The sequence below is a fragment of the Oncorhynchus mykiss genome, chromosome 10 (assembly GCF_013265735.2).
Source record: "Oncorhynchus mykiss isolate Arlee chromosome 10, USDA_OmykA_1.1, whole genome shotgun sequence".
NCBI classification, from domain to species: Eukaryota; Metazoa; Chordata; class Actinopteri; order Salmoniformes; family Salmonidae; genus Oncorhynchus; species Oncorhynchus mykiss.
Window position 1 is genome coordinate 72,820,697 of NC_048574.1, and position 24,939 is coordinate 72,845,635.

Here is a 24,939-nt window from a genome sequence, read left to right on the forward strand (position 1 = left end):
ATGGCCATGGAGCCGCTTCTGCTTGTTTTTAGTTGATAGGAGTGGAACCTGTTGTGGTCGTCTGCTGCAACAACCCATCCTTTACAAGGTTCTCCTTGTATATAAACTCGTTATTGTCATTTTATTGAGTTACAATTTACAATTTTTATTTGGTAAACTTTTCTTACTTTTTAACTGTATCGTTGGGAAAGGGATCGTATTTCACGGTAAAGTCTACAACTGTTGTATTCGGCGCATGTGAAAAATACAATTTGATTTGAATACACAGTATACACTGAACAAAAGTAAAACGCAACATGCAACAATTGAGTTACAGTTCATTTAAGGAAATCATTCAATTAAAAACAATTCATTTGGCCCTAATCTATGGATGGTTGGTTACAGACACTGTACCTTAAAAAATATGTAGAGGCGTGGATCAGAAAACCAGTCAGTATCTGGTGTGACATTTCATTCACATAGAGTTGATCAGGCTGTTGATTGTGGCCTGTGGAACGTTGTCCCACTCCTCTTCAAGTTGCTGGATATTGGAGGGAACAGGAACACGCTGTCGTACATGTCGATCCATCCCAAACATGCTTGCGAGTATGCAGGCTACGGAAGAACAGACATTTTCAGCTGTCAGGAATTGTATACAGATCCTTGTGACATGGGGCCGTGCATTACCATGCTGAAAGACGAGGTGATGGAGGTGGGTCTCAGGATCTCGTCACGGTATCTCTGTGCATTCAAATTGCCATCGACAAAAAAATCTATTGTGTAATGATCATGCTGTATAATCAGCTTCTTGATATGTCACACCTGTCAGATAGATGGATTATCTTGGCAAAAGAAAAATGCTCATCAACAGGGATGTAAACATTTGTACACAACATTTGAGAGAGAGGCTTTTTGTGCAAATGGAACATTTCTGGGATCTTTTATTTCAGTTCATGAAACATGGGACCAATACTTTACATGTTGCCTTTTTTTTCCTTCAGTATATTTAGGATCAATGTGAGAATATTATTTATTGATTATATTATAGGAATTGATCAACAAAAACTGCAGGGGGGTCTGCAAAAAAATAAATATAATTATATATACACATGTAAAAAGTGGAGAAAAGTGTATTTACAATGTTTATGAATATCATTAGCAAAAACAGAATAAACACATTTTGAATTAGAAGAGATAATATTTAATTTCTAAAGATGTCAACACATTTCCTAACATTGGGTAAATTACACTCACTGGAGCCCATTACACTGGCGTGTCTGACATAGGCTTTGAAAAAGCACCTGTGAATAGGCTACCAGCGTGGCAAGTGCCACTGACTGCTAGTAAGTTCTTTACTTGAACATACATTTCTGTCAACACATGGCTTTTGTTTAAATCAGCTAAATAGCTGCACTTAACGAAAATGTGTTTGGAGTTAACTTTCTAGCCAGTAGGCCATGTTAGAGTTTAAACTTCTTCAAATTATAAAATGTGGGTATGTCAAAATACTGAATCTACAAAAACTATTCATAAAAATAAAATAAAAAGTTTACTATTTCTCCTTGCCATTATCATTCAAGATGTCATTTTTTTGGCTAACATATGATCGGTTGCCTGGGAGGGGGTCCCTGGGCAAGAAGATAAGGTTGAAGTGTATGCGGATAATGTAGAATATGAACCACGTGGTGTATTATAAAACACAAGAGACCTGGGATAACATCCTGAAGACATACAGTGGATTGGGAAAGTCTTCCCTTCGCTTTTTCCACATTTTGTTTCGTTACAGCCTTACTCTAAAACGAATGACAAGCTCTTTTTCTCGTCAATCTACACACACAACTCCAGAATGACAGAGAGACATTTTCACAAATGTATACAAATAAAACAGAAATAACTTATTTACATACAGTACCAGTCAAAAGTTTGGACACACCTACTCATTCCCGATGGGGAATCCTGAGTGGTGCAGCGGTCTAAGGCACTGCATCTCAGTGCTAGACGCATCATTACAGACCCGGGTTTGATTCCAGGCTGTATCACAACCGGACGTGATTGGGAGTCCCATAGGGCGGCGCACAATTAGCCCAGCGTCGTCTGGGTTAGGGGTAGGCCGTCAATGTAAATAAGAATTTGTTCTTAACTGACTTGCCTAGTTAAATAAATAAAAACAAAATTACAGAGTTTTTCTTTATTTGTTCTATTTTCTACATTGTAAAAAAATAGTGAAGACATCAAAACTATGAAATAACACCTATGGAGTCATGTGGAAACTAAAAAAGTGTTAAACAAATCAAAATATATTTTATATTTGAGATCCTTCAAAGTAGCCACCCTTTGCCTTGATGACAGCTTTGCACATGCTTGACATTCTTTCAACCAGCTTCATGAGGTAGTCACCTGGAATGCATTTCAATTAACAGGTGTGTTTTGTTAAATTATTTGGTGGAATTTCTTTCCTTCTTAATGCGTTTGAGACAATCACTTGTGTAGTGACAAGGTAGGGGTGGTATACAGGAGATAGCCCTATTAGGTAAAATGTCCATATTATGGCAAGAACAGCTCAAATAAGCAAAGAGAAACAACAGTCCATTACAGATGAAGGTAAGTGAATTCGGAAAATCTCAAGAACTTTCAAGAAGTTTCTTCAAGTGCAGTGGAAAAACCATCAAGCGCTATGATGAAACTGTCTCTCAAGAGGAACGCCACAGGAAAGGAAGACCCGGAGTTACCTCTGCTGCAGAGGATAAGTTCATTAGAGTTACCAGCCTCAGAAATTGCAGCCCAAATAAATGCTTCACAGAATTCAAGTAACAGACACATCTCAACATCAACTGTTCAGAGGAGACTGCTTGAATCAGTCCTTCATGGTTAAATTACTGCAAAGAAACCACTACTAAAAGGACACCAATAAGAAGAGGAGACTTGCTTGGACTGAGAAACATGAGCAATGGACATTAGACCGGTGGAAATCTGTCCTTTGGTCCGATGAGTCCAAATGTGATGATCTCCACATGTGTGATTCCCACCGTGAAGCATGGAGGAGGTGGTGTGATGGTGCTTTACTGGTGACACGGTCTGATTTATTTAGAATTAAAGGAACACTTAATGAGCATGGCTACCACAGCATTCTGCAGCGATACGCCAGCCCATCTGGCTAACACTTAGTGGGACTATCATTTGTTTTTCAACAGGACAATGACACAACACACCTCCAGGCTGTGTAAGGGCCATTTGATCATGGAGAGTGATGGAGTGCTGCATAAGATGACCTGGCCCCCACAATCACCCGACCTCAACCCGATAAATATGGTTTGGGATGAGCTGGACTGCAGATTGAAGGGAAAGCAGCCAACAAGTGCTCAGCATACAGTGGGGCAAAAAAGTATTTAGTCAGCCACCAATTGTGCAAGTTCTCCCACTTAAAAAGATGAGAGAGGCCTGTCATTCTCATCATAGGTACACTTCAACTATGACAGACAAAATGAGAAAAAAAAAATCCAGAAAATCACATTGTAGGATTTTTAATGAATTTATTTGCAAATTATGGTGGAAAGTAAGTATTTGGTCAATAACAAAAGTTTATCTCAATGCTTTGTTATATACCCTTTGTTGGCAGTGACAGAGGTCAAACATTTTCTGTAAGTCTTCACAAGGTTTTCACAAACTGTTGCTGGTATTTTGGCCCATTCCTCCATGCAGATCTCCTCTAGAGCAGTGATGTTTTGGGGCTGTTGCTGGGCAACACGGACTTTCAACTCCCTCCAAAGATTTTCTATGGGGTTGAGATCTGGAGACTGGCTAGGCCACTCCAGGACCTTGAAAAGCTTTACGAAGCCACTCCTTTGTTGCCCGGGCGGTGTGTTTGGGATCATTGTCATGCTGAAAGACCCAGCCACATTTCATCTTCAATGCCCTTGCATTGGCTTTGTTACTTTGGTCCCAGCTCTCTGCAGGTCATTCACTAGGTCCCCCATGTGGTTCTGGGATTTTTGCTCACCGTTCTTGTGATCATTTCGACCCCACGGGGTGAGATCTTGCGTGGAGCTCCAGATCGAGGGAGATTATCAGTGGTCTTGTATGTCTTCCATTTCCTAATAATTGCTCCCACAGTTGATTTCTTCAAACCAAGCTGCTTATCTATTGTAGATTCAGTCTTCCCAGCCTGGTGCAGGTCTACAATTTTGTTTCTGGTGTCCTTTGACAGCTCTTTGGTCTTGGCCATAGTGGAGTTTGGAGTGTGACTGTTTGAGGTTGTGGACAGGTGTCTTTTATACTGATAAGTTCAAACAGGTGCCATTAATACAGGTAACGAGTGGAGGACAGAGGCGCCTCTTAAAGAAGAAGTTACAGGTCTGTGAGAGCCAGAAATCGTGCTTGTTTGTAGGTAACCAAATACTTATTTTCCACCATAATTTGCAAATAAATTCATAAAAAATCCTACAATGTGATTTTCTGGATGTGATTATCAGGCATCTCTCATCTTTTTAAGTGGGAGAACTTGCACAATTGGTGGCTGACTAAATACTTTTTTGCCCCACTGTATGTGGGAACCTCTTCAAGACTGTTGAAAACGCATTCCAGGTGAAGCTGTTTGAGAGAATGCAAAGTGGCGGCTACTTTGAAGAATCTCAAATATATTTGAATTTGTTTAACACTTTTTTTGGTTACTACATGATTCCATATGTGTTATTTCATAGTTTTGATGTTTTTCACTATTATTCTACAATGTAGAAAATAGTAAAAATAAAGAAAAACCCTTGAATGAGTAGGTGTGTCCAAACTTTTGACTGGTACTGTAAGTATTCAGACCTTTTGCTATGAGACTCGAAATTGAGCTCAGGTGCATCCTGTTTCCATTGATCATCCTTGAGATGTTTCTATAACTTGATTGGAGTCCATCTGTGGTAAATTCACTTTCTTGGACATGATTTGGAAACACACCTGTCTATATAAAGGTCACACAGTTCACAGTGAATGTCAGAGCAAAAACCAAGCCATAACGTTGAAGGAATTGTCCGTAGACCTCCGAGAAAGGTTTGTGTTGAGGCACAAATCTGAGGAAGGCTACCAAAAAGGTAGGTTCACCTTCCAACAGGACAATGACACTAAGCACACAGCCAAGACAACACAGGAGTGGCTTCGGGACAAGTCTCAATGTCCTTGAGTAGCCCAGCCAGAGCCCAGACTTGAACCCGATCAAACATCTCTGCAGAAACCTGAAAAAAGCTGTGAAGCGACACTCCCCATCCAACTTGACAGAGCTTGAGAGGATCAGCAGAGAAGAATGGGAGAAACTCCCCGAGTTTGTAGCGTCATACCCAAGAATACTTAGACTGTAATTGCTGCCAAAGATGCATCAACAAAGTACAGAGTAGACGGTCTGAATACTTATGTAAATGTAATATTTCCAGTTTTTTTTTTTTTATCTTATCTTATATATATATATATATATATATATATATATATATATATATATATATACACACACACACAAAAATGTATAACCTGTTTTGTATTGTCATTATGGGGTAGTGTGAACAGATTGAATGCTTCCCGAATGCACTGTAGAACAAATCAAGTTTGAACCCATGATATTGCTATAACAGCTTTTTTCAATAGGAATCTCTTGCTTCTGTCCAATTTCTCAATGATGAAGCTTCTGATGTCTTTTCAGATTGCTGGAGTGGGAGAACCTGCGCCCGCAATGTGCACAACTGAAGGGCTTCTCTCCAGTGTGGACATTCAGGTGCATTTGGAGATCGGTACGGGACATAAAGCTCTTCTCACACAAGGTGCAGGCGAACGCCCGCTTTCTGTTGTGGACGACCACATGCTGCCGCAAGTCACTCTCGTGGACAAACTTCTTATGGCAGCTCAGGCAACCGTACAATCGCTCTATGGTGTCCGGTCTAACGTGTGTGGCAAGATTACTCGAGTGAGACGAAGTTGTGGCGCTTTGTCTAAAATGGCCGACAGGAAGTGAGGTATGAGCTGGTTGTTGAACTCCTCTTCCAGGTATTTCAAAGTGTCTATGGAGGCTTGCCATCGTAGGTGCGTTCCTCTCAAACACTCCCTCTCCCTGCGTATTTCCAGTCCCATTGACCTGTGTAGAAGCTGTACCCACCTGACCCCACTCAAAATCTCTATCTACCTGCTGTCCACTGGATACAGAGTCAATCACTATCACATGTTCTGATGAAGAATGGAATGACTTGGGGGAAAACCTGTGGTTTTCTAACCCTACACTTCTCATTTCTATGTCTGAGCTAGTCTGTGTTTCTGGGCCCACTGGGCCACTCCCTAGGTCCATTACTTTAGTGTGAGCAGCTGATGCTCCATTATCAGTCGCTACTACCTCTCTGCACACCTGGTTTAAAGAATCTCTTAGGAGATTGAGGCCCCCGTACATGTCACACTTAGTGTCCAGACTCGGTCTCTCTGCTCTGGATTCAAATCCTGTGTACTGCTGGAGTCCCTGGTTCATATTCCCTGTTTCTGATTGGAAGACGACGTCAGATCCACTGACCTCCATAGCGATGTTGTTGTAATTGTTGTTGCCTCTGGGGCCACTGGACTGGAAGGCGGGGTCCTCTGTGGTGGCTGCAGACAGTTGGGTGGTTAGTTCTCTACTGCCCTCCACTGTTCTGTCTGGGTGGCTGATCCTAGAGTCCTGGTCATCTGCTTCTCCCTCCACCTTGATGATCAGCAGGTCTGGTTCCCCTTCCTCTGTCTCTGCTGACTGCTGATGGGGTTAAGTGGGAGAGATGAGTGAGTGAGACAGAGCATACACTATCTACTGAATGGAGATATGGGCATGACATGGGATTTAGTGAAATTCATAGTAGTTGTCTTGTTGTTATTGTGTTATAATCAGTGGTGTATTGGAGGGTAAACTCCACCTTCTGTATTTTGCACAAAAACCTTCATAAAGACATTGGACAGAAGAAAATTATTCCATTAATACAAATGTAACTGCACATATATCTTAAAGACTGTTTTCATGAATTTTATTATATACTCTTAAATCCCATTCAAAAACAGCAAGGTACATGATCCAGGAAGTAGGCAGGACTTTCACAGCGTGTTGCTATAAAACGAACTGACATAATGCTAATCCATAGCTTTTTTTTTTTTTACAAAGGAATCTCTTAATTCTGTGTCACTTCTCAATGATGAAGCTTCTGATGTCTATTCAGATTGCTGGAGTGGGAGAACCTGCGCCCGCACTGTGCACAACTGAAGGGCTTCTCCCCAGTGTGGACGTTCTGGTGAACTTGGAGATGGCTGGCGCACACAAAGCTCTTCTCACACAACGTGCAGGAGAACGTCCGCTTTCTGGTGTGGATGACTGCATGCCGCCGCAAGTCACTCTCTTGGACAAACGTCTTATGGCAGCTTGGGCAACCGTACGGTCGTTCTACGGTGCCAGGTGAAACATCTGTGGCGAGATTACTGGAGTGAGAGGAAGTTGTGGCGCTTGGTCTAAAATGGCAGACAGGAAGTGAGGTATGAGCTGGTTGTTGAACTCTTATTCCTGGTATTGCAGAGTGTCTCTGGAGGCTTGCCAACGAACACCAACTATCTTTGTTGGCCTCACCTACATTTCCTGTGCCAAGATGCATTTCTGTATTTATCTCTGAGGGCCGGAAGCCGGGTGAAACAAATTGCGTTGTGTTGTCTCTCATTGATTCGGTGTGAATCATTGGTGAGTTTCTGTTAAACCCTCCCACTCCCTGCTTATTTCCAGTCGCATTGACCTGTGGTGTAGTAGTTGTACCCACCTGACCCCACTCTAAATCTATATCTACCTGCTGGCCACTGGATACAGAGTCAATCACTATTACATGTTCTGATGAAGAATGGAATGACTTGGGGGAAAACCTGTGGTTTTCTAACCCTACACTTCTCATTTCCATGGTTGGGCTAGTCTGTGTTTCTGGGTCCATTACTTTAGTGTGAGCAGCAGAGGCGCCATCATCCGTCGCTACTACCTCTCTCCACACCTGGTTTAAAGAATCTCTTAGGAGATTGAGGCCCCCGTACATGTCACACTTAGTGTCCAGACTCTGCCTCTCTGCTTTGGGTTCAAATCCTGTGTACTGCTGTGGTCCCTGGTACACATTCCCTGTTTCTGATTGGAGGAGGATGGCGTCAGATCCACTGACCTCCATAGCGGTGTTGTTGTAGTTGTTGCCTCTGGGGCCACTGAGGTGGAAGGCGGGATCCTTGCTGGTCGCTGCAGCCGGTTGGGTGGTTAGTTCTCTGCTGCCCTCCACTGTTCTGGCTGGGTGGCTGGACCTAGCTTTCTGGTCGTCTGCGACTCCCTCATCCTTGATGATCAGCAGGTCTGGTTCCCCTTCCTCTGTCTCTGCTGACTGCTGATGGGGTTAAGTGGGAGAGATGAGTGAGTGAGAGAGCATACACTATCTTCTGAATGGAGATATGGGCATGACATGGGATTTAGTGAAAGCCATAGTAGTTGCCTTGTTATTGTGTTAGAATGTGCTGACATACACAGCTATACAGACATGACCTCATTCCCAGGCAAAGCGTTCTGGTGTCCGAGACTAAAACAGACATAACTCTGTGACAGCATGAAATTGGAACTTACCTCATCACTTGTAGCATCCATATGCTTTGATGGAGAGACATCCTCTTGGTCCACGTCTATGGGCTGTCTGTCTCTTTGAATGCTGCTGTTCCCAAAACTCCTGTTGGAAAGTCTGGCTCTGCTTTGCCAAGCAGGTCCTGGAAATAAAGGGGGAGGTACAAATAAATAAATGAATAACTATGATGTTAACAAAATGATGATCATCTTCCATATGACCCCATCCATCAATGGTGTTTTTACAAAGAACAAAGGGAGCATAATACGTGTATGACGTTTTATAATGTGTCTATAGAGCTGGAATGATCCTAGCTGTGTTGACAGTACAAAGTAAGCATGACATACAAAACATTTACAACACCTGCTCTAATGTATTTCTGTGTTCATATTTCAGTACAACATAGGGATTATTTAGACTTTAAGGATAGTGAAAAATCATGCTGTGAGGAACAATAGAGCCACTCTACAAATTAGTACTACCACATACACAGTGGGTGACAATGGGCCTTCTGCGCCTTCAAGAAGGGCGAAGAATTTCTAAAATAAGTATTATAATAATGATATTATTTTCAATAATGTTGATTCTAAGATGTTCTTTGTGTACACGGTAATAATTTATCATCACCAACCTGTCGTTGCCGTCTCACGATGGTTGTGTCTGTTTATGAGGCGTATTCCATGAAAGCGATTGTGGACGGACCCCTCTGAAGACTTTGTTCTATCTGCTCGAAATCTGGTGATCTGAAGTTCCATCAATTTCATTTTCCTCCGGAGAAATTCGTTCTCCTTGTGGCTTTGGGACATCTTCAGGTGCACAACAGCATAGCCATCGTCAACAACTTTGCAGATTTCGGCTACAGCCGCGTTGGCTAGCACCTCCATGATTGAGGCTATCTGCGCCTGGAACTCGACCACGGAACCCGACATTGTCCCCCGACGCTTTTGGTCCCTTTTCAATATGAAAACAGTCTTTGTGTTTGCTATACTATTATAATAATCTACAGGATCTAGTTTGCTATTAAAATAAAGGCAATCCTATCAGAAACGAAACATCGCTAGCTTTGTTTGTAGCCGGTGATTCTTTCCTTTTCATCATTATGCTGGACTGTGCAATTCAAGTTTAACACCGCCACCTACTGTACAGGAGTTCTCCATCACAACAACGTTGTAGCTAAGTAATAAAAAAAACGAGGCTTGTGGCCCCAAAAATGTTGGGGACTACCCGAGCTATTACAAAACATGTTTTTTTCCACATCTATAATGGCTGTCATTTATTAAAATGGGTGATTGTGTAAAATTATTTTGCCGAAGAAGTGGTTAATTGATAGATATTGTAACAAACGCCCTAAACTAAGAAAAGTGCACAATAATGCCTGGCTGGAAGTGGCATTCCCACATAACCATATGTAACCCAATATTTGCTGTCTGCCCCACATACACAGGCAAACAGCATCAGGATATCTTAATGGATCTTGGAAATATAGACCTGTAAACAGAGATACAATAGGTGGAAATATCAACTATTAATATTTATGACGAATGTAGACTTTTTGGTAGCTGAATAATAGACAACTTCCCAAGTCATCGCTCTCATTCAGCTCTGTTTGGTCCTGCCTGATAAAAATACATAGTTACACGTTGTTGTTGTTGTTGTGGCTATTGTAATCGGCTCTAAAGAAAACAAGTGGGCTTAGACATGAAAATTAAACATTTTGGGTCCAAGGTTCCTTGAAGGATTTTGTATCTTATGCCCCTACTCATGTAATTAAACCACAGATTATTTTTGAAGGCACCCTAGATTTGACCTCAAATCCAATATGGTGTCCAAAATCCAATATAGGTGCAATAATATCATTTGATGGTGGTTAATGTATGAATTAAGTAAATTACATAATTTTTTTAGAATGATGTAAAACACCCATAAAGACTGTTTTGGTGTAAATCTATTTTATTCTGATTCCAATATGTCCAACATGATTCACACACACCTTTGCCCGTTTATAGTGAGGTCCAAAGGTATTTGGACAGTGAACATGTTTTGTTGTTGTTTTGGCTCTGTACTCCAGCACTTGATACAAAATGATACAATGACTAGGAGGTTAAATTACAGGCTGTAAACTTTACAGGAAAGATTCATAAATTTTGAATGTTATATTGTTTTTGTGTGAGCGATGCTCTATCGATACCAGGGGTAAGGCGTTTTCATGTGTATAGGAGCTATTGCCGTTCAAGAAGGTCGAAATTTGGCCGGTATGATGTACCATTGCGATAAAACCACTCTCACTACATTGGAAATTTTTTGATCGCAAAAAAAGTCTGGGATTCGTGCCAGATTTCAATACTTGACAATGTCAAGATAGGTTGTCTTCTATCAAATGAACCATTGATCCTATTTGTGTGATATTCCTGCCTTCATCAAACAAGTGACTCTACTTGTTGGATGCATTTGCAGTTTGTTTTGGTTGTTTTACAGATTATTTTGTACCCAATAGAAATCAGATCAAATTGTATTTGTCACATGCGCCGAATACAACAGGTGTAGTAAACATTACCGTGAAATCCTTACTTACCAACAATGCAGCATTTATTTTAAAGTAAGTAAGAAAATATTTGCACAAAATAAAACATTTAAAAAAAGTAACAATAAAATAACAATAACAATGCTATATACAGGGGGGTACCGGTTAGTCAATGTAATATGTACATGTAGTTAGGGGTAAAGTGACTATGCATAGATAAACAGCGAGTAGCAGCAGTGTAAAAAAGGGGGTCAATGCAACTTGTCTGGGTAGCCGTTTGATGAACAGTTTAGCAGTCTAATGGCTTGAGGGTAGAAGCTGTGAATGGTACATAATGTATTGTGTCATTCTGGAGTCACTTTTATTGTAAATAAGAATAGAATGTGTTTCTAAACACGTCCACATTAATATGGATGCTACCATGATTGCAGATAATCATGAATGAAATCGTGAATAATGATGAGTGAGTGTTTTCGGCATACAAATCAGAAATATGACCAAAGTGCTGGAGTACAGAGCCAAAACAAAAACAAAATGTGTCACTGTCCAAATACTTTTGGACCCAAATGTATATCAAATGACAGCGTTTTCACGAATTTGATTATTTACTCTTGAATCCCATAAAAAAAAGCAAGGTACATGATCCAGGAAGTAGGCAGGACTTTCACAGCGTGTTGCTATAAAACGAACTGACATAATGCTAATCCATAGCTTTTTTTTTATTACATAGGAATCTCTTGATTCTGTGTCGCTTCTCAATGATGAAGCTTCTGATGTCTTTTCAGATTGCTGGAATGAGAGAACCTGCGCCCGCACTGTGCACAACTGAAGGGCTTCTCCCCAGTGTGGACGTTCTGGTGCACTTGGAGCTTGCTGGGGGACACAAAGCTCTTCTCACACAACATGCAGGCGAACGCTCGCTTCCTGGTGTGGATGGTCATGTGATGCTGTAAGTCGCTCTCGTGGATAAACTTTTTATTGCAGCTCGGGCAACCGTACGGTCGTTCTACGGTGCCAGGTCTAAAGTGTGAGGCGAAATTACTGGAGTGAGAGAAAGTTGTGGCGCTTGGTCTAAAATAGCCGTCAGGAAGTGAGGCAGGAACTGGTTGTTGAACTCCTCTTCCTGGTATTTCAGAGTGTCTATGGAAGCTTGCCAATGAAGACCAACTATCTTTGTTGGCCTCACTTGCATTTCCTGTGTCAAGATGCATGCCTGTATTTTTCTCTGTAGGATGGAAACCAGGTGCTACCAAAAGCGTTGTGTTGTCTCTCATCGATTTGGGGTGAATCATTGGTGCATTTCTGTTAAACCCTCCCACTCCCTGTTTATTTCCAGTCCCATTGTCCTGTGGTGTAGTAGCTGTACCCACCTGACCCCACTCGAAACCTCTATCTACCTGCTGGCCAGTGGATACAGAGTCAATCACTATCACATGTTCTGATGAAGAATGGAATGACTTGGGGGAAAACCTGTGGTTTTCTAACCCTACACTTCTCATTTCCATGTCTGAGCTAGTCTGTGTTTCTGGGCCACTCCCTAGGTCCATTACTTTAGTGTGAGCAGCAGAGGTGCCATCGTTAGTCGCTACTGCCTCTCTCCACACCTGGTTTAAAGAATCTCTTAGGAGAGTGAGGTCCCCGTTCATGTCACACTTTGTGTCCAGACTCGGTCTCTCTGCTTTGGGTTCAAATCCTGTGTGCTGTTGGGGTCCCTGGTTCACAGTCCCTGTTTCTGATTGGAGGAGGATGGCGTCAGATCCACTGACCTCCATAGCGGTGTTGTTGTAGTTGTTATTGTGGATGTTGCCTCTGGGCTGGAAGGCGCAGTCCTCTGTGGTCGCTGCAGCCGGTTGGGTGGTTAGTTCTCTGCTGCCCTCCACTGTTCTAGCTGGGTGGCTGATCCTAGAGTCCTGGTCATCTGCTTCTCCCTCATCCTTGATGATCAGTAGGTCTGGTTCCCCTTCCTCTGTCTCTGCTGACTGCTGATGGGGTTAAGTGGGAGAGATGAGTGAGTGAGACAGAGCATACACTATCTACTGAATGGAGATATGGGCATGACATGGGATTTAGTGAAATTCATAGTAGTTGTCTTGTTGTTATTGTGTTATAATCTGTGGAGTAGTGGAGGGTAAACTCCACCTTCTGTATTTTGCTTAAACCATCATAAAATACATGGGCTAGAAGTAAATTAATCCACTAATACCAATATAATTAAGCAATAAGCCCTGAGGAGGTGTGGTATGTGGCCAATAGACCACGGCTAATGGCTGTTCTTACAGTAAGCAATGCAGAGTGCCTGGACACAGCCCTTAGCCATACATCACAAACCCCTGAGGTGCGTTATTGCTATTATAAGTTACCAACTAAATTAGAGCAGTAAAAATAAACATGTTTTGTCATACCCGTGGTATACAAATTCATATACCAAGGCTGTCAGCCAATCAGCATTCAGGGCTCGAACCATCCAGTTTATAACTTGAGATATATCTTAAATGAACGCGTTTTCATGAATTTGATTATATAACTCTTGAATCCCATTCAAAAACAGCGAGGGACATGATCCAGGAAGTAGGCAGTACTTTCAAAGCAGTCTTATTTGTCACATGCGTCGAATACAACGGGTGAAGACGTCACCTTGAAATGCTTACTTACGAGCCCTTCCAAATGTTGAAGAATTTAAAATAATAATAATAATGTAAATACAAAACAAATAATAAAAATAGTGTATTGCTATAACCTAACTGACAAACCTAATCCATACTTTTTTTCCCCATAGGAATCTCTTGCTACTGTGTCCTGGGCTGGCACAATTACCGTAGAACCCTGTAACCGATGGCTATGGATGAAGACCGTCATAACCGTTTTTATACAGTACCAGTCAAAAGTTCGGACACACCCACTCATTCAAGGGGTTTTCTTTATTTTTTACTATTTTCTACATTGTAGAATAATAGTGAAGACATCAAAAGTATGAACTAACACCTATGGAATCATGTGGTATTTTTTTTTTACCAAATCAAAATATATTTGAGATCTGATATTTATCAAAAGTAGCCAACCTTTGCCTTGATGACAGCTTTGCACACTCTTGGCACTCTCTGTCTCTCTCATGAGGTAGTCACCTGGAATGCATTTCAATTGACAGGTGTGCCTTGTTGAAGGTTCATTTGTGGAATTTCTTTCCTTCTTAAGCCGTTTGAGCCAATCAGTTGTGTTGTGACAAGGTAGGGGTGGTATACAGAAGATAGCCCTATTTGTCCGTATTATGGCAAGAACAGCTCCAATAAGCAAAGAGAAACGACAGTCCATCATTACTTTAAGACATGAAGGTCAGTCAATCAGGAAAATGTCAAGAACTTTGAAAGTGCAGTCGCAAAAATGGAACGCCACAGCAAAGGAAGACCCAGAGGTACCTCTGCTGCAGAGGAGAAGTTCGTTAGAGTTACCAGCCTCAGAAATGCTTCAGAGTTCAAGTAACAGACATCTCAACATCAACTGTTCAGAGGAGACTGCGTGAATCAGACCTTCATGGTCGAATTTCTGCAAAGAAACCACTACTAAAGGACACCAATAATAAGACGACTCTTGCTTGGACGAGAAACATGAGCAATGGAAATTAGACGGATGGAAATCTGTCCTTTGGTCCGATGAGTCCAAATTTGATGATCTCTGCATGTGTGGTTCCCACAGTGAAGCATGGAGGAGGTGGTGTGATGGTGCTTTGCTGGTGACACAGTCTGTGATTTATTTAGAATTCAAAGCACACTTAACCAGCATGGCTACCACAGCATTTTGCAGCTATACGCCATCCCATCTGGCTTGCGCTTAGTGGGACTATCATTTGTTTTTCAACAGGACAATGACCTAACAAACCTCCAGGCTGTGTAAGGGACATTTGACCAATAAGGAGAGTGATGGAGTGCTGAATCAGATGACCTGGCCCCCACAATCACCTGACCTCAACCCAATAAAGATGGTTTGGGGTGAGTTGGACTGCAGAGTGAAGGGAAAGCAAGCCAACAAGTGCTCAGCATATGTGGGAACTCCTTCAAGACTGTTGAAAAAGCATTCCATGTGAAGCTGTTTGAGAGAATGACAAGTGTGCACAGCTGTCATCAAGGTGGCTACTTTGAAGAATCTCAAATAACATATTTTGATTTGTTGAACACGTTGATTACTACATGATTCCATGTGTGTTATTTCATAGTTTTGATGTCTACACTATTATTCTACAATGTAGAAAATAGTAAAAATAAAGAAAAACCCTGGAATGAGTAGGTGTTTCCAAACTTTTGACTGGTACTGTATATAATAATGATATTTTTTGGGGGAAGCAAAAGCTGACTGAAAATGGGAAGGCCGGGTATTTGTGTAGTTGAGTCCGTTTCTGCCATAGAATTAGGAATTAGAACACAAGAATGGACATGAAAGGTCTTATAACAGTATAAAAGGTCAGCCATTTTGTTCAGGGAGTTTGTCAACCACGGTCAGCCAGTGTGCTGCGATATTTATTAGCCAGTTTAAGTTGAATGATATCCAATAATTGTTCAAATGAACTGCCAATATGCCAACATTCCATACAAACAGTGCAGTCAATCCACAGCCATACACTGGCTGAAAACAGCTGATGATAGGTCTTATACAAGTTGTAAATGCAAAAGTACTGATATTGTATCATATTACAACATTCACAGCTTTCCAAGAAAACAAACCGTGAGACATTTATGGTCCGTTTAGATATATTATAGAGACTATTTATACAGAAAATGTGTATAAAACCTGTATAAACTGTATTTATAATTTCATGACAATATATTAGGTTAACAATCATTATATTTCTGATATATCACGTCTTACTTTTATAATTCATAAAAGCAGGAAATGCATCACCTCTGCCTCTACTGCCATCCATTCCAATTAGACCGGATTGGATTTCTCCCTGACCACAATGGCTGCCATTCTCACTCCATTCTAGAACTGAGTGTTATAGCCCCTCTAGTAATTTAATAGGATCTCTATGGTTTCTGCTGTAACATGGACTCTCTGAAGTGATGAAACTTTGTTGCTCCTTGCTGAAACAAGTCAGGAGCTGAGGAGAAAATGTGAGTATTTTACAATTCAAACAGTTATAACCAATTACCGTCATCCAAAATTCCTTGACAGTCACAGCCCTATCTGTGTCAGTTCTCAATGATGAAGCTTCTGATGTCTTTTCAGATTGCTGGAGTGGGAGAACCTGCGCCCAAAATGTGCACAACTGAAGGGCTTCTCCACAACTGTGGACGTTCTGGTGCATTTGGAGATGGCTGGCGCACACAAAGCTCTTCTCACACAAGGTGCAGGAGAATGATCGCTTTCTGGTGTGGATGGCCACATGCCGCCGCAAGTCACTCTTGGACAAACTTCCTATGGCAGTTCGGGCAACCTTAAGGTCGTTCTACATTGCCAGGTCTAATATCTGTGGCAAGATTACTTGAGTAAGAGGAAGTTGTGGAGCTTGGTCTAAAATGGCTGACAGGAAGTGAGGTATGAGCTAGTTGTTGAGCTCCTCTTCCTGGTATTTCAGAGTGTCTATGGAGGCTTAATAACTAGCTTTGTTGGCCTCGCCTACATTTCTTGTGTCAAGATGGGTGGCTTTATTTAAAGAGTCTCCTTTTAAGGCGTCTGCATGCTTCCCAGTCGAAAACAGTTCGGTTGAGATCGTGCATATATTAGGACAACATTATGTGACAATTTTGTCCGTTTTGGACTTCAGTGAGGTTTTTTTTCAGCCGTTTGGGCACAGAATTTTTTTTCTGGAGGCATGCTGAAGTTCAGAGCGGAAGTCTACGCCCCTTCGTTGGTGATTGGTCAACAATAGGGATTCTTCAATAAAGTAATTGTTGTCATTCAAGAGAGACGACATGTTTTCATGCACATTTTCTCATTGAAAACTACTGCACCAAACATTTTAGTTAGATGTAAAATTGCAAATTGAAATGAAGATTTCTTGAGTTATCTTAGTTTCATTCGGACCATTTTGAGGAGGTATAGGCTGGCTACGGTGTTTATAAATGGACAAACAGTACAATTGCCGCATTTTTCTTGTTTTTTAAGCGAAGGTCTTTTAAAGGAGTATGCTCGTACAGTTCGGCTAGGCACCAGCTGAACTGAAGCATGCTGATGAGGAGATTGAGGTCCCTGTTCATGTCACACTTTGTGTCCAGACTATGTCTCTCTGCTATGGAGTTCAAATTCTGTGTGTTGCTGGGGTCCCTGGTTCACAGTCCCTGTTTCTGATTGGAGGAGGACGGCATCAGATCCACTGACCTCCATAGCGGTGTTGTAGTTGTTGTTGCCTCTGGGGAAGGCGAAGTCCTCTGTGGTGGCTGCAGCCGGTTGGGTGGTTAGTTCTCTGCTGCCCTCCACTGTTCTAGCTGGGTGGCTGATCCTAGAGTCCTGGTCATCAGCTTCTCCCTCCACCTTGATGATCAGCAGGTCTGGTTGCCCTTCCTCTGTCTCTGTTGACTGCTGATGGGGTTAAGTGGGAGAGATGAGTGAGTGAGACAGAGCATACACTATCTACTGAATGGAGATATGGGCATGACATGGGATTTAGTGAAATTCATAGCAGTTGCCTTTTTGCTATTGTGTTATAATCAGTGGTGTAGTGGAGGGTAAACTCCAACTTCTGTATTTTACACATGCGTTTACAAACCTTTGGTGCAAAAATGCATTGAAAGTATAGGTGATAAGAGTTTACCCACCTATTTTTACCACTACATCACTGGTTAGAATGTGCTGACATACACGTCTATTCAGACATAACCTCATCCCCAGGCGGAAGTGTCTGGTGTGCGAGACTAAAACAGACAAGTCTGTGACCGTTTGAAATCGTCTGTTAAAATTGGGACTTCACATACATCGGAAGTTCATATACACCTTAGCCAAATACATTTAACCTCAGTTTCACAATTCCTGACATTTAATCCAAGTAAAAATTCAGATCACCACTTAATTTTAAGAATGTTAAGGTTTACTTTGGGCACATCAGTCATCCAAAATTACAAACATTAACCAGTCTCAAAAACAGGTTAAATTCCTGACTGATGTCTTGAGTTGTTGCTTCAATATATCCACATAATTTCCCCTCCTCATGAAGCCATCTATTTTGTGAAGTGCACCAGTCCCTCCTGCAGCAAAGCACCCCCACAATATGCTGCTGCCACCCCGTGCTTCACGGTTGGGATGGTGTTCTTTGGTTTGCAATCCTGCCCCTTTTTTTTCTCCTCCAAACATAACGATGGTCATTATGGCCAAACAGTTCTATTTTTGTTACATCAGACCAGAGATTATTTCTCCAAAAAGTATGATCTTTGTCCAATGTGCAGTTGCACTTTTCACACCAAAGTACGTTCATCTCTAGGAGACAGAACGCGTCTCCTTCCTGAGTGGTATGACGGCTGCGTGGTCCCATGGTGTTTATACTTGCATACTATTGTTTGTACAGATGAACGTGGTACCTTCAGGCATTTGGAAATTGCTCCCAAGGATGAACCAGACTTGTGGAGGTCTACAAAAATGTTCTGAGGTCTTGGTTTATTTCTTTCGATTTTCCCATGATGTCAAGCAAAGAGGAACGGAGTTTGAAGGTAGGCCAGGTACACCTCCAATTGACTCAAATGATGTCAATTAGCCTATCAGAAGCTTCTAAAGCCATGACCTCAATTTTTTTAATTTTCCAAGCTGTTTAAAGGCACAGTCAACTTAGTGTATGTAAACTTCTGCCCCACTGGAATTGTGATACAGTGAATTATAAGTGAAATAATCTGTAAACAATTGTTGGAAAAATGACTTGTGTCATGCACAAAATAGATGTCCTAACCGACTTGCCAAAACTATAGTTTGTTAACAAGAAATTTGTGGAGTCGTTGAAAAACAAGTTTTAATGACTCCAACATAAGTGTATGTAAACTTCCGACTTCAACTGTACCTCATCACTTGTAGCATCCATATGCTTTGATGGAGAGACATCGTCTTGGTCCACGTCTATGGGCTGTCTGTCTCTTTGAATGCTGCTGTTCCCAAAACTCCTGTTGGAAAGTCTGTTTCTGCTTTGCCAAGTAGGTCCTGGAAATAAAGGGGGTTCATTTGATCCCATCCATCAATGGTGTTTTACAAAGAACAAAACAAGCATAATACGTTCATGACGTGTGTAATGTGTGTATAGAGCTAGAGGGATCCTAGCTGTGTTGACAGTACAAAGTAAGCACGATACGTCATATATGGAATGTCAATAATACAGCTGGGCCCTAACTGTTTTGACATTACATAAATCATGGATGTACACTGCTCAAAAAAATAAAGGGAACACTAAAATAACACATCCTAGATCTGAATTAATGAAATATTCTTATTAAGTACTTTTTTCTTTACATAGTTGAATGTGCTGACAACAAAAATCACACAAATTATCAATGGAAATCAAATTTATCAAACCATGGAGGTCTGGATTTGGAGTCACACTCAAAATTAAAGTGGAAAACCACACTACAGGCTAATCCAACTTTGATGTAATGTCCTTAAAACAAGTCAAAATGAGGCTCAGTAGTGTGTGTGGCCTCCACGTGCCTGTATGACCTCCCTACAACGCCTGGGCATGCTCCTGATGAGGTGGCGGATGGTCTCCTGAGGGATCTCCTCCCAGACCTGGACTAAAGCATCCGCCAACTCCTGGACAGTCTGTGGTGCAACGTGGCGTTGGTGGATGGAGCAAGACATGATGTCCCAGATGTGCTAAATTTGATTCAGGTCTGGGGAACGGGCGGGCCAGTCCATAGCATCAATGCCTTCCTCTTGCAGGAACTGCTGACACATTCCAGCCACATGAGGTCTAGCATTGTCTTGCATTAGGAGGAACCCAGGGCCAACCACACCCGCATATGGTCTCACAAGGGGTCTGAGGATCTCATCTCGGTACCTAATGGCAGTCAGGCTACCTCTGGCGAGCACATGGAGGGCTGTGCGGCCCCCCAAAGAAATGCCACCCCACACCATGACTGACCCACTGCCAAACCGGTCATGCTGGAGGATGTTGCAGGCAGCAGAACGTTCTCCACGGCGTCTCCAGACTGTCACGTCTGTCACATGTGCTCAGTGTGAACCTGCTTTCATCTGTGAAGAACACAGGGCGCCAGTGGCGAATTTGCCAATCTTGGTGTTCTCTGGCAAACGAAAAACGTCCTGCACGGGGTTGGGCTGTAAGCACAACCCCCACCTGTGGACATCGGGCCCTCATACCACCCTGGAGTCTGTTTCTGACCGTTTGAGCAGACACATGCACATTTGTGGCCTGCTGGAGGTCATTTTGCAGGGCTCTGGCAGTGCTCATCCTTGCACAAAGGCGGAGGTAGCGGTCCTGCTGCTGGGTTGTTGCCCTCCTACGGCCTCCTCCACATCTCCTGATGTACTCGCCTGTCTCCTGGTAGCGCCTCCATGCTCTGGACACTACGCTGACAGACACAGCAAACCTTCTTGCCATAGCTCGCATTGATGTTCCGTCCTGGATGAGCTGCACTACCTGAGCCACTTGTGTGGGTTGTAGACTCCGTCTCATGCTACCACTAGAGTGAAAGCACCGCCAGCATTCAAAAGTGACCAAAACATCAGCCAGGAAGCATAGGAACTGAGAAGTGGTCCCCACCTGCAGAACCACTCCTTTATTGGGGGTGTCTTGCTAATTGCCTATAATTTCCACCTGCTGTCTATTCCATTTGCACAACAGCATGTGAAATTTATTGTCAATCAATGTTGCTTCCTAAGTGGACAGTTTGATTTCACAGAAGTGTGATTGACTTGGAGTTACATTGTGTTGTTAAAGTGTTCCCTTTATTTTTTTGAGCAGTGTATTATGCTTGCTTTGAACTTTGTAAAACACAATTGATGGATGGGATCAATTGAAGATTCATGTAATTTAGTCTATGTGCACACTGTCAAATTCATCATCATCACCAACCTGTCGTTGCAGTCTCTCGATGGTTGTGTCTGTTTAGGAGGCGTATTCCATGAAAGCGATTTTGGACGGACCCCTCTGACAACTTTGTTCTCTCAGCTCGAAACCTCGCGATCTGAAGTTCCATCAATTTCATTTTCCTCCGGAGAAATTCGTTCTCCTTGTGGCTTTGGGACATCTCCATGTGTACAACCGCATAGCCATCGTCAACAACTTTGCAGATTTCGGTTACAGCCGCGTTGGCTAGCACCTCCATGATTGAGGCTATCTGCGCCTGGAACTCGACCACGGAACCCGACATTGTCCCCCGACGCTTTTGGCCCCTTTTCAATATAAAAACAGTCTTTATGTTTTCTATATCATGACGATATATAGGTATCTAGCAAGCTATTCAAACAAATACAATAATATCAGAGACTGAACATCGATAGCTAGCTAGCTTTGTTTGTAACGTTAGCTTGCTGTTGAGATGATTTTTTTCCTGTTCCTCATCACTTTCATGTGATCATATGCGCCACCTACTGTACAGGAGTGCTCCACCACAACAATGTTGTAGCTATTATAAACATGATATTTGCTTTAAACAATATTTAAAAATTGTAAAAAGCATTACACTATTTGTGGTATTTCTATTATAAATAGTAAACAGTAAATATATCTTGTTGCGAGGCAAAGGGACATTTCAATTCTTAATTACTGTACTTTGGTTCACCACTGCATCAATATAAATTCATAAGGATGTTTAGACTGTTCACCTGTAATAACTCACACATTATTAAAACACTCTGGACCAAGCATCAAGCTAGTTGACCTAAATACACAACCACTACACACAGAGAGTAGTGTTAAATGTGGAATCCAATCAAACTCAAAAACACACAGACCCAGTTTTCATATGAAAACCCCAGAAGTGTGGAGTCATTCCACTTACAACTATGGTCAGGAGTTTTTCACTGGTCTGACCACAGGGAAAAAATCCTGGCCTTGTCAATCATTGCGCCAGGTGGAGTAGTGTGAAGTTGCCCCTAGAAGCTGATCTCGGGTCCGTTTTAGATTTTTTTTCCAACTAAATTAAAGTTAGGATTGGGGTTAGGATTCCTTTCCTTCGATCTGCCTGATTTCATTTGGATGTAATGTGAGAATATATATAGGTAGGGTCAATATATATTTAGGGTTAATCTACAGTCTATATGATCAATATACACTACCAGTCAAACTACATGATTCCATGTGTATTGTTTCATAGTTTTGATGTCTTCACTATTATTCTACAATGTAGAAAATAGTAAAAAATAAAGAAGAATCCTTGAATGAGTTGGTGTTCTAAAACTTTTGTCCGGTAGTGTATATATTTAGGGTCAATATTCAGGTAACTGCCAAAATAAAGGAAACACCAACATAAAGTGTCTTAATGGGGTGTTGGGCCGCCACGATCCAGAACAGCTTCAATGCACCTTGGCATAGATTCTACAAGTGTCTGGAACTATTGGAGCACTATTCTTCCACGATAAATTCCATTATTTTGATGTTTTGTTGATGGTGGTGAAAAATGTTCTCTCAGGCGCCACCCCAGAATCTTCCATAAGTGCTCAATTGGGTTGAGATCTGGTGACTGAGACGGCCAAGGCATATGGTTTATATCGTTTTCATGGTCATCAAACCATTCAGGGACCACTTCTGCCCTCCATGGATGGGGGCCTTATCATCCTATGGCAGCATAGCCATGGTAGCCAAAATAATAGCCTGCCCAGCATTTTTATACAGGACCCTAAGCATGATGGCATGTTAATAGCTTAATTAAATCAGGAACCACACCGTTGTAGTAGCACCTGCTTTCAATATGCTTTGTATCACTCATTTACTCAAGTGTTTTTTGGGAGTTACCTGTATATTTAAGATCAATCTCTATAGGGAAAATAAGCACCATGGAATTATTTGGAAAATATTATTTATTGATGGAATTATAGGAATGAATGAATAAACATCAACAGCCATTGGTCAAATTGGTACAGAAGAACAGACCGTTTTTCAGTCTCACAGAGGAATTTCAGTATCTGCTATAACTTTAGTGTGACGCACACAGTATTATTAGAAGAACACAACCATGATCAACCTTAACAGTCAATGTGAGTGATGCTGTTGGCATTAAAGAAGCCAAGAAAACGTAACAGTCTTTGTAGATAATGTAAATATGAACCACATTGTATTGTAGACGTATGAGACCAGGGCAAACATCCTGCAGACATACGACTATGTTAGAACCAATGACGTTTGAACTCATGATATTTCTATAACAGCTTTTTTCAATAGGAATCTATTGTTCCATGTCAGTTCTCAATGATGAAGCTTCTGATGTCTTTTCAGATTGCCAGAGTGGGAGAACCTGCGCCCGCACTGTGCACAACTGAAGGGCTTCTCCCCAGTGTGGACGTTCTGGTGCACTTGGAGCTTGCTAGGGGACACAAAGCTCTTCTCGCACAAGGTGCAGGCGTATCCCCGCTTTCTGGTGTGGATGACCACGTGCTGCTGCAAGTCGCTCTTGTGGACAAACGCCTTATGGCAGCTTGGGCAACCATACGGTCGTTCTACGGTGCCAGGTGTAACGTCTGTGGCGAGATTACTGGAGTGAGAGGAAGTTGTTGCGCTCGGTCTAAAATGGCCAACAGGAAGTGAGGAATGAGCTGGTTCTTGAGTTCCTCTTCCTGGTATTTCAGAGTGTCTATGGAGGCTTGCCAACGAGTGCCAACTAAATTTGTTGGCCTCACCTGCATTTCCTATGCCAAAATGCATGCCTGTATTTTTCTCTGTGTGCCGGAAGCTGGGTGAAACCAATTGCATAGTGTCTCTCATCGAATCGGGGTATACGGGGCAAATCGTTGGTGCATTCCCCTCAAACACTCCCACTCCCTGCCTATTTCCAGTCCCATTGATATGTGGTTTAGTAGCTGTACCCACCTGACCCCACTCAAAATCTCTATCTACCTGCTGTCCACTGGATACAGAGTCAATCACTATCACATGTTCTGATGAAGAATGGAACGACTTGGGGGAAAACCTGTGGTTTTCTAACCCTACACTTCTCATTTCTATGTCTGAGCTATTCTGTGTTTCTAGGCCCACTGGGCCACTCCCTAGGTCCATTACTTTAGTGTGAGCAGCAGAGGTGCAATCGTTAGTCGCTACTGCCTCTCTCCACACCTGGTTTAAAGAATCTCTTAGGAGATTGAGGTCCCCATTCATGTCACACTTTGTGTCCAGACTCTGTCTCTCTGCTCTGGGTTCAAATCCTGTGTGCTGCTGAGGTCCCTGGTTCACATTCCCTGTTTCTGATTGGAGGAGGACGACATCAGATCCACTGACCTCCATAGCTGTGTGGATGTAGTTGTTGTTGCCTCTGGGGCCACTGGACTGGATGGTGATGTCCTCTGTTGTGGCTGCAGCAAGTTGGGTGGTTAGTTCTCTGCTCCCCTCCACTGTTCTGTCTGGGTGGCTGTTCCAAGAGTCCTGGTCATCTGCTTCTCCCTCCACCTTGATGATCAGCAGGTCTGGTTGCCCTTCCTCTGTCTCTCCTGACTGCTGATGGGGTTAAGTGGGAGAGATGAGTGAGTGAGACGGAGCATACACTATCTACTGAATGGAGATATGGACATGACAATCGATTTTGTGAAATGTATTGTGTTCTTATCAGTGGAGAACTGGAGGGTATACTTGTATTTTGCGCAAAAATCTTTAAAAGACTTTGGGTAACAGTAAATTTAATCCACTTATACGAATATAATTGTGCATATACACTATATATACAAAAGTATGTGGACACCCCTTCAAATTAGTGGATTTGGCTA

General features: G+C 42.2%; 1 protein-coding gene across 10 annotated transcripts in view; it reads right to left on the reverse strand.

Moving 5' to 3' along the window:
* Window positions 1-24,939, reverse strand: part of LOC110534748 (zinc finger protein 829) — a 44,149-nt gene that overhangs the window by 12,161 nt on the left and 7,049 nt on the right. Inside the window, exons 1-5 of one of the 10 annotated variants that reach the window (XM_036933901.1) lie at window positions 21,101-21,590; window positions 19,079-19,215; window positions 17,416-17,616; window positions 8,145-8,357; window positions 5,452-6,721 (exon numbers count right to left, since the gene is read on the reverse strand). In XM_036933901.1, coding sequence (XP_036789796.1) covers window positions 5,624-6,721; window positions 8,145-8,357; window positions 17,416-17,616; window positions 19,079-19,215; window positions 21,101-21,398 — 1,947 coding nt within the window. In that variant the 5' untranslated portion in view covers window positions 21,399-21,590 and the 3' untranslated portion in view covers window positions 5,452-5,623. Of the gene's footprint in view, window positions 1-5,451; window positions 6,722-8,144; window positions 8,358-8,590; window positions 8,728-9,216; window positions 9,686-10,539; window positions 13,089-17,415; window positions 17,617-19,078; window positions 19,216-21,100; window positions 21,599-23,027; window positions 24,674-24,939 lie in introns of those variants that run through there. The other 9 variants (XM_036933899.1, XM_036933909.1, XM_036933900.1 and 6 more) reach the window with 9 other exon arrangements.